Source organism: Pinus tabuliformis, chromosome 3_1, assembly GCF_031772625.1.
Source record: "Pinus tabuliformis cultivar Carrire ecotype Pingquan chromosome 3_1, CPIR1, whole genome shotgun sequence".
Taxonomy (NCBI): Eukaryota; Viridiplantae; Streptophyta; class Pinopsida; order Pinales; family Pinaceae; genus Pinus; species Pinus tabuliformis.
The window spans coordinates 584,868,066-584,878,558 of NC_142301.1; the positions used below are offsets into that span (position 1 = coordinate 584,868,066).

Here is a 10,493-nt window from a genome sequence, read left to right on the forward strand (position 1 = left end):
ATTACCAAAATATATTATTGATTAATAATAATCCATTAACTAATATTATTATTGTTATTGTTTTATTAATTAATTAATAATACATTGTAACTCACTCATAGAAATACCAAAGGTATATATATCCTCTATTAATAATATTATCATAATATCAAAACTAAATATATTTTATTATTAATTATTTATGATATTGTCATAAAATCAAAATATTAACCATTTTTTATTATTAATTATGTGTGAGAAGTAAAAGATGGAAAAAAAAAAAAAAAAAAATTAAATGTATATGTGCATTGAGTTTCTGAGCTCTGAGCTCTGCACCCTACTGCCAATGTGCAGTCCTGCGCCCCTGCGCCATCAGACCTTCTCAGATCGTCATCATACTCAGAATAGCTTGCAGTAACGGTTTAGGAATATATAGGACATCGCGTCATGTCCTCTCGGAAGGGAGGGGCGGGATCTCAAGCCCCCCCTCCTTCAAATGAACAGCAACGGAATGGCGGCGCACCCGTGTTCTCCTCGCCTCCACCTGGTTCATTTCCAGAACAAGGCCAAAGTTCCGAACAGCCTGACATTTCAGTACAACACCCAGACACGGAAGGGGAAGAGACAAATACTCCAAGAGCGTCACAGCGAAAGGCAACATCGGCCACTTGCATCCCCAAGGCAACAGAACGAATCAAAGTTGAGCTTCCCAGCCATAGAATCAATGGCGAAATCCAATACATGCAAGATCATGCACTCATTGGAAAATTTCTCGGGTTCTGGCCAACAGAAAAAGCTTTATATGGATGGATCGCCTCCAAATGGAAACCCAAAGGGCATGTATCGCTGCTACTAGGCCCTAAAGGCTTCTTCACTGCTATATTCACCTGCCTGGAGGACAAAATAAGAGTATTTGAAGGAGGCCCTTACTTCTTCAACTCTGCAGGTCTCTTCCTGCGAGATTGGAAACCGAGGTTCAATCCAGACACAGAAGATCTAAGTCACGCTCCAGTGTGGATTCGCATGTATGGTCTCCCCACGGAGTACTGGAGAGAAGAAACGCTGAAGGACATCGGCGATCGCATTGGCACCTTTATAAAAGTTGCTGAGGAAACCAAGAACAGAAGATTCACCTCATATGCCAGGCTCTGCGTCCAAATGCATCTCAAGAAGACCCTTGCAGACTCGGTAAGTCTTTTTCACGATGACTATGAATGGACTCAACCTCTTGATTATGAACATATTCCATTCCGCTGTCGTAAATGTCATGAACATGGTCATCTGTTCCGAGACTGCCCTCTGACCTCCCAGCTCAAATCTTCTGTTAATGAACCCAGCAAAGACTCTGAGGGTTTCATTAAAGTGCCTTCTCGACGTAGACATACTAAAAAACAGGCTGCTACTCCCTCAAGCCCCAAAAAGCTAGCCTCCCAAAACAGATTTCAAGCCCTCGCTCCTCAAGATCCCTCAGTCTCACAGCCAAATGTATCCCCTGCCTCGCCTCTGCAGCCATCATCATCCAAGGATCTAAAAAACCCCTCGGATCCTTCCTCCTCTATAATGGCCAATGCTCCTCTTGACTCGAATGCCAAAATGCCAACCATAGAAGCTGATATACACTCCTCATCCATGGATCTTGATGCCGCACTAGCCCTCAGTTTGCATGAGGAGGCTACAGAAGACCCTCAGAACATCCCCATTATTATGGAGGAAGATCAAGAAACGGTAAGTATAGATGGTCTGGATATACTTAAACTTGAAGAGGCCTGCAAGCAAAAAGAATATAATTCAATCCCCCCATGGGAAATAGACAGACTTGCAGGAGTCCTTGCCAAAGCTCAGCACAGCAAATGTCTTGGAGTACAAGCAGGCAGTCCATGGGACGGCAAGAAAATCCAAAAAGAAACCAAGAAAAGGGGATGCAAAACCGATTTGCAAAGAACCATCATTCTAGGAGAAATACTTATGGAATCTGGGAGATTTCCGAAGTTGACCACGTTTTACAAGCCCCACCCCCAAAGTTCCCCATGAAGCTTATCTCCTGGAACATGCGTGGGCTCAACAGTCCTTCGAAACACAGAATGTTGAAGAATATGATACAGTTGGAAAAACCAGCAGTGGTATTCCTTCAAGAAACAAAAAGTATTAGTACAGCGCTTGAAAAGATCCTTCGCAAAGCCTGGAACGAAAGTAGATCAGTTTCCGTGGACGCAGTAGGGGCGTCGGGCGGGCTCTCCATTGCATGGAATCCGCAGATCCTGAAGCTACAAGACTTTCATGCAACCCACCATTTCATTCAAGCTAATTTTCATCTTATTGGAACGGACATTCATGGACTCCTCACCAATACATACTTCCCGCAAGATATGCACCACAAGCTAGATGTGCTGGAAGCATTAACAGATCTAAACTCAACCAGACAATTCCCATTGTGGATAAGTGGAGGCGACTTCAATCTTATCACTCATCTGGGAGAAAAAAAAGGCGGGCGCATGAAGCTAGAAGATGACAGCGCCGGTTTCAAAGACTTCATTCGAAGTAATCAGCTTATAGACATACAAACTTCCAATGGCACCTTCACATGGACGAACAAGCGCAGGGGAGTACACAATATTGCCTCGCGACTTGACCGCTTTCTCATCTCAGACAACGCTATCCACCTGGGCGGAGACTTTAACGCTTCCATCCTACCTCAGGGGGGATCGGACCATTGGCCAATCATGCTGCAATGGACGAGACCTGGTAAACACAGCAATCGACCATTTAAATATGAAGCCTTTTGGGCCAGTCATCCCAAATTCAAAGAGGTGGTCCAAGAGGCATGGAAATCATTCTCTCCTCCAGAAGGCGCAAAGATGTTCATATTTCAACAGAAACTCTAACATCTCAAGCAAGTATTGAAGGTGTGGAATAAAACTCAATTCGGGAACATCACGGAATCCAGGCAAAAACTGGAACAGGAAATGAGCACAATACAGCAAACAATCATCCTAGAAGGCAGAACAGAGGAATTGGCAGACAAGGAGCAAGCCACATGGACAGCGTTAGAAGCTCGGAGATCTCAAGAGGAAATCCTCTGGCGCCAAAAATCCAGAATAAAATGGTTAAAAGAAGGTGAGAAAAATACAAAATTCTTTCATCGATCTACCATTCAACGGCGAATGCACAATAACATTACCTTCATCAACAATAACCAAGGGGAGAAATTAGAAATGCATGAAGATATGGAAAAAGAGCTAAGGGACTACTTTCAGGAAGCACTCAAGGAACAAACCAGAAGCAGAACAGCAGCAATACAAGAGGTCACTAGGCACATCCCCAAGCTCATCACAGAAGAACACAACAAAAATTTGCTGCAACCAGTCACAAAGCAAGAGGTAGAGGAAGCAATGGCGCAGTTAAAAGATGGTAAGGCTCCTGGACCTGATGGCTTTATTGCAAATTTTTTTCATGATTTCTGGGAACTAATACACGCAGAGGTCTGGGAACTAGTGGAAGAATCTCGCTCCATGCACTGGCTCCTCCCCTCTCTCAACTCCACGTTCATTGCTCTGGTTCCCAAGGGGGAAGAAGCCAATACGCCTGTCAAATTCAGGCCCATAGCCCTCTGTAATGTTATTTATAAACTCATCTCCAAGGTAGTGGCCAATCGGCTCAAACCCCTCCTGCCACTTCTTGTCCTTCCGGAACAAACGGGTTATGTCGAAGGTCGCCAAATCATGGATGGCATCATCCTTTCTAATGAGGTGCTCCACTCCCTAAAAATCCTAAAGAAACCTGGTATGATTATGAAGCTTGATCTATCTAAAGCCTTTGACAAGCTTAGTTGGGAGTATATTCAGAAGATGCTGCTAGCCTTTGGCTTTAATGCAACATGGACTAGATGGATCATGAGCCTTATCTCATCTCCCTGTTTCTCGGTTCTTCTCAATGGCTCCCCATCTTTGCCTTTCCGCTCCTCACGAGGCATCCGGCAAAGGGACCCCCTCTCGCCTTTCATTTTCGTTCTGATGGCGGAAGGGCTCAGCCGCCTTATACACCATACTATCTCCTCTCAAGCAATCAGAGGCATAACGCTTCATGGCCTCTCCCCCTTATCTCATCAACAGTTTGTCGACGATACCATGCTCTTTGGCCATCCTTCTTCTTCTGAAGCTAAATCCTTCAAAGCCTTGCTCGAGTTGTTCTCTGAAGCCTCAGGGACCTCCATCAATGCTTCTAAATCTCAGCTCTTCTTTTTCAATACCCCTATCTCCATTCAAAGGAATATAGCGCGCATCCTTGGCTTCACCATTGCAGTGCTCCCGTCCAAATACTTGGGTGCTCCTCTTATGGTCTCTGCTCTCAAGCATGCATCCTGGCGCACGCTCCTGGACAAGCTGGAAGCCAGACTCTCATCCTGGACATACCGATCGCTAAACACAGCCAGTCGACTTGTAATGATCAAGTTCGTGCTCCAGGCTATGCCTCTTTACCTCTTTTCCATATTAGCTGCTCCCAAGTGGGTACTCAAAGCCATTCGAAATCTTCAGCAGAACTTTCTATGGGGATCCACAGGTCTCAACAGGAAATGGGCCCTTGTTAAATGGTCAGAAGTATGCCAACTTAAATCAAAAGGAGGATTAGGCCTGCGGGATCCAATGCAAAGTAATCATACCATGGGCGCGAAAGTTTGGTGGAACTGGCTGGTCAAACCTCTAATTCCATGGGCAAAACTCTGGCAAGCCAAGTATGCACCTGGCAGTCAATGGGAGGATCTCATCAGAATAAGTCCAAGCATCTCTGGCTCCATGATCTGGAATGCGGCTAAGCTACACAGTGCATTCATACAGGAGTACAGTTTCTGGGAAGTTCATTCCGGTAACTCAGCGCGTTTCTGGGAAGATTCGTGGCAACAACTTCCAAAGCTTGCCACGATTTTCCACAAACCACTTTGGCAGACTTACATGCAAAGCCACAGTTTGGTTCGCATCTCCCAATTCTGGCAACAACAGGCAAACAGCGATTACCAACAATGGAAGCCAGCTTGCTCATGGCAACCGGGATGGCAAGAAGAGACCCACGCAGATATTGAGGAAGAATTAAACCATAGGAAAATCAAGCAGTCAAATAAGCAGGATAAGCTGAGATGGGGGAACACAACAAAGGGAACCTTCACCACGAAAGAGGCTTATATACTGCGATATGCTCCAAGTCAAAACAACAGAGATTCGCTATGGAATAATATATGGCAGCCCAAACTTTGGCCCAAAGTTTCAACCTTCCTATGGTTGTTGAGCAAAAAACGCATCCTTACTTGGGACAACTTGCAGAGAAGAGGATTCATTGGGCCATCAATATGTCCAAATTGCGCTCTCCAGTCGGAAACCATACTGCACCTCATGGAGACATGCCCCCTCGCAGCCCATCTCTGGAATCAAATAGAACGATGCAATCAACGAAGAGTACACCGTCAGGGAGATATCGCAAACCTACTGAGAACCTGGCACAAATCGCCGTATAAAAGTCCGCCGTTAAACTCTTTGTGGGCTCTCATCCCAGGATTCCTCTATTGGTCCCTATGGAAGGAATGGAATAACAGAGTATTCAACAATAAAAAGCGCCCTCCTGACATCCTTTGGCTACTATTCAAACAAAGTATCCAAGAAACTTTGGCGATAAGAACATGGCAAGAAACAGACTGGCCCTCTTCTCCACAAGAGCTACAGGTCTGGAAATTATGGGATCTCCACATTGCTTGCCCACCTTCTGCCCCCTCTTCATCCCCTCCCAAGATTGGCTCCCCTGTTCATTGGACACCCCCAGTATCATCAGTCTTCAAACTTAATTTCGACGGTGCAGCAAAAGGAAATCCAGGACCAGCTGGATACGGAAGTGTCATTCGAAACGATCAAGGTATCATTCAGCACATTATCTTTGGCTCCATAGGCAATGACACCAATAATGTTGCAGAACTGGAAGGCCTATGGAAAGGCATATGTATAGCCGATCAACAAGGATACTATCCGCTGGTAGCTGAAGGCGACTCATTGATCCTCATCAACGCAGCCATTCGAATTCAGGCAGGATCACCTGCTGCCAAAGTAGCTTCCAGTTGGAGATTGCTCAGCAGACTTGAAGCACTGGAGGACAGGCTCAGGAGCCCCAATAGCATTATCTTCCAACATGTTAAGAGATCCGCCAACAAGGTAGCAGATCGCCTGGCCAACCAAGGAGTTAATCTGAATAGCTCACCCTTCTCAGGTCATCTCAATGAATCAAAGGACACTCAACTTCAACAGGATTGCCTTTCTCTGGCAAATCAGGACCTTCTACCCCGGCTGCGGAGGCCTCGGGTGTGGCTGCGGGAGCAACGGCTGGAACAAGCGAGCCTGCACGCAATGAACCTCCCCACACGGATTCGAGCGCCTCTGATCCCTACGCCTGCCGAGTGGTGGAGGAACAACCGTCCACCTCCATGGATGAGTAAGTCCTCTGCTTGGCTGCGCTTTCAGTTCCAGAATGGCGGCTTCATGGTTTTGCACGATACTTATCATCATATGTAATGTCGGTCAAGTGTCTTGGGACGAGTATGAATGGTAGCTTTGAGTCTGTAATGGGAGCGGGTAGCATAGCTCAATGTCTGTTACGTGTCTTGTCTTTGGATCGTTGGGAAGTTCCGTGTCGTTTTGGCAGGGACAGAAAGCAATCTGCGTGTAACTAGTTTGTTATCTGCGTGTAACTAGTTTGTCATGTGTCCGGGTCTAGAGTCAGTGGACAGCTCCTTAGCTCCACAGTTTTCAGGTTTATGTTCAGTCATAGCGCGCTCAAATGTTCAGTGGCGGCCATCTTAGCATGGCGGATGTACTCTTTTGTAACAATTTTTGTATAATATAATAGCAGTAGTCAAATTTACACAAAAAAAAAAAATATGGAAAAAATTATTAATTATAAATATGAAATATTGTTATAGAAAAATAATATTATAGTAGAATTATTAAAAATATTATTTTTAATCATTTTTAATTAAATCTACTGTTTTTTTTAAGGTAAAGCTTGTCATATTAATTTGCCTTTTTGTAAAGCTGGTCATATTCAAATTTGTTATTCTTTTATTACAAATTTATTTATTTATTTTTATGTTTTTTTGGGTTTAAACAGGATCATTGCAATTGAATTGCCTCCAATAGGCTAATTACATGTTAGATACACTTTAACTCCTTATTTAACAACAACAAATAAGTATCAAATCTTTTTTCATTATTAAAAAAAATACACCTCAATAAATTTCATCCTTTTGTAATACTTAACAAATCTAGAATTAAAATAAATATAAAATAATTTATAAATATAATATAAAATAATTTATACTTGAAATACATATATAGTCCATTATATTTAATACTTCTCAAGTAAATTGTCTAAAAAATAAATAAATTGTCTATCATATACAAATCACTCTAGGAAAACCAATTTCAACCTCTAACGAATTTGTATGCATGGTCGTAAACAATTCACATACAATTCAAACAGATTGTATTTCACAGTATATCAAATCAATATTCCGAGACCAAAAATGATATCCCGAAGTTCTTTGAAAAGTGAAAATTATATAAAATCCCTGCGATTTGAGTAAAATAAAGAAACAAAAATAGCTTTGAACCGATTCTTTCGAGAGCAACTATCAATATAATGAGGATCGCAACTAATTAAATTGAAGGTCCATTACTATCATGTCGTACTGACCTCTGACCAAAAAGCAACAGTATAGAGATATCCGAGACAAAAAGTGTGCACAATATGCATGGACTTAGAGGAAAATCAACAAATCTGTGTTTGGACAACATTTCAGAAAGATTTCAGTTGCAGCCATTAGTAACTTTAACGACCATTGGGCTTCCATGTCCGACTCCCCTTCCCCGAAATCTACACCCTCTTGTTCATAAATATGGGATGTCAGAACTCTTTATTCAACTGCTTCGTGTCGTTCTCCATATTGCAGATGGTTCCTTTTCATTAAATGCTGAAATAACTGCACTCAAAGCTTTGAGCAGATCATCCAAGTGACCTATCAGAATTTGCTACATGTCTGCATGCTCTCCTCCACTAAAAAAAGAGTGAATGATCTTCAATCTGCAAATAATTAAAAGCAAGACGTTTGAAAGCACAAAAAGAGAGGTATCCTATCACATCTCAGCAATATAGGGTCGAGCTTATCATTTTCGCGACTCCTATTTCCTATCTTATAGCAATATTAATGCTATTTGACATCCGAGTGGAATAGTTATGGAGTGCCCTTTCCACGTTTGCCCTCTCTTTCCACTTGCTGTCACTCAGAGGGCGATGGCTATTCCGCTCACATGTCAGATAGCATTAATATTGTTATAGAGTCGGAAATAGGAGTCGCTTATCATTTTAGTTAGTTGCGAAGATAAGGGCGATGGCTATTCCGCTCACATGTCAGTCGCTTATCATTTTAGTCGGTTGTAATTCATCGCGTAGTTCAAGGAAGCAGAAGAGTTGCTCAGAAAGTTTTAGAAATTCTGGTTATATTTAGAGAAAATCTCGCAAAGGTTTTTGTAAATCTAAATTATAGTTGTTAAACTTCAAAATTTTAGGTGTCATAGACATTTTTGATAGCGCTCACTCCATTTCCACCATCAAAAACACTATTCAAACATTGCCTTCACAAGATTTTTTTTGAAATTTTTTACCCGAATTCCAACCACTTTTGACAGTCTAAACAATTCCTTCAACTCATTAGACAACTCTATAATTCATTCCTCTCCACTGCATCGCTGGTTGGCTGGATACATGAAAGAGTAAGTCAGCTTGGGCTTCTCATTAAAATTATTACCCCACGTTTTAGGAATATTTTTTTAATAAATTAAAGATGGGACCAATGGAAAACTATTCACATATTTTCTATACTTTTTATAATATTAATATTAATGGGATATATCAGTTGGATCCTGTATTAAATAAAGAAGATTTCCAAATTATCCAATCTTGATTATTTATAATTTAAAATTTGGAAGTTTTTTTGGAAATTTTTAAAAGGTAATCTCTCAAATTTATAGTATAAAATTATTTTAGCTTAATAATAAATTAAATTTTATAGACACTATATATAAAAAATAATAGAAATTTAAATATTTTTACAAAAATATCTCCAAATATTTTATAATTTATATTCCTAAATTTAAAATAAATTTCTATCCTATTTTTATTAAATTCCTCACACTCAATTCCAATATAAACCATGCGTTCAACATAATTATATTTTTAATTTTAATCATTTCTCTTTAACAAATAAACAAATATTTTATAATTTTATTCCTTAAAATTCTATTTAAAATTTTTATAAATTCCTCACACTCAATTCCAATATAAACCATGCGTTCAACATAATTAAATATTTTTAATTTTAATCATTTCTCTTTAACAAATAAACAATTCCATTGGGCCTAATTAAATGTTTTTAGTTATAATCATTTCTCTTTAAAAGTATTGTAGGCCTTCACAGAAGCATCCAAATCCCAAAATAATATGAATAAATATGCCGAGTATAGACTATATCTCATAAATATACGTGGTAGTTGGCTGGCGTTCATCTTAGGCCCTTCTGGCCGATCCTGCCCGATGGGTTAATTAATAAAACAATATGTTACCATAACAATCGTGGTGACCATATCATGCAATGTCATAATTGATATAACATATTGTAGGGGGTGTTTAGACATTTTTATATAAAATTTTGTCAATCTCTCCATAATTGCTGAACTTCATGCCACCTTGTTCATTAAAAGAAAAATATATATTTGAAAATACCAACTCAAAATTTCTATTATAAGAAAGGTGCTATAAAGTTTCAAAAATTTTAAAATATAATAACTATAATGTGTGTTTTTTTTCTTAACAAAAGAACTCTCATACACGTTATAACAAGGCTCAAAATATAATAAAAATATGAGGTTAAAAATATAATAAGTATAATGTGCTTTTTTCTAAGAATATAATAATGTTTCACCATTTAAAAGGTAATAATAATTGATTTTCCATGTTTTTCCTCCTAAGTATAATGGATTGGTCATGCTTTATCCAGATATATTTAACTCAATCTTATAATTATGTGAGCATAACCATATCATGAATATATGCATAATTAAATGATTGAGACGTGTATGCTCTGCTTTTATAAAGAGTAATAAAAAATATTTTTACTAGAACACTAAATTATTACTAGAAAACCACGCCACCTGTAATAACCCGCTGGTGGTCCGTAAGGGAGCAGGCTTTCACTCCTGCCAGATGCCTCTGGGTCTTGGGCCGTTAACCTGTTTCCTTACGTCCGAGGAAGACGAGCTCTTAGCCAAACAGAAGCAGTTTTACGGCATACTCCAGGCCGTAGAACAAGCCTTTTACATGTTATAACAATTTGAAAAGGTAATAATAATTGATTTTCCATGTTTAATTCCTCGATCTAAGTATAATGGATTGGTCATGCTTAATATGAAGATATATTTAACTCAATC

The 10,493-nt window shown here is 40.0% G+C and overlaps 2 protein-coding genes across 2 annotated transcripts; both read left to right on the forward strand.

Moving 5' to 3' along the window:
- Positions 1-2,027: 2,027 nt before the first annotated feature.
- Positions 2,028-2,861, forward strand: LOC149188361 (uncharacterized). The gene has a single exon (XM_089409932.1). The coding sequence runs from the start codon at positions 2,028-2,030 to the stop codon at positions 2,859-2,861; it is 834 nt and encodes a 277-aa protein (XP_089266058.1).
- Positions 2,862-2,942: 81 nt separating this feature from the next.
- LOC149188362 (uncharacterized) lies at positions 2,943-6,524 on the forward strand. The gene has a single exon (XM_089409933.1). It carries the CDS (start codon positions 2,943-2,945, stop codon positions 6,522-6,524), a length of 3,582 nt encoding a protein of 1,193 aa, XP_089266059.1.
- Positions 6,525-10,493: the final 3,969 nt, after the last annotated feature.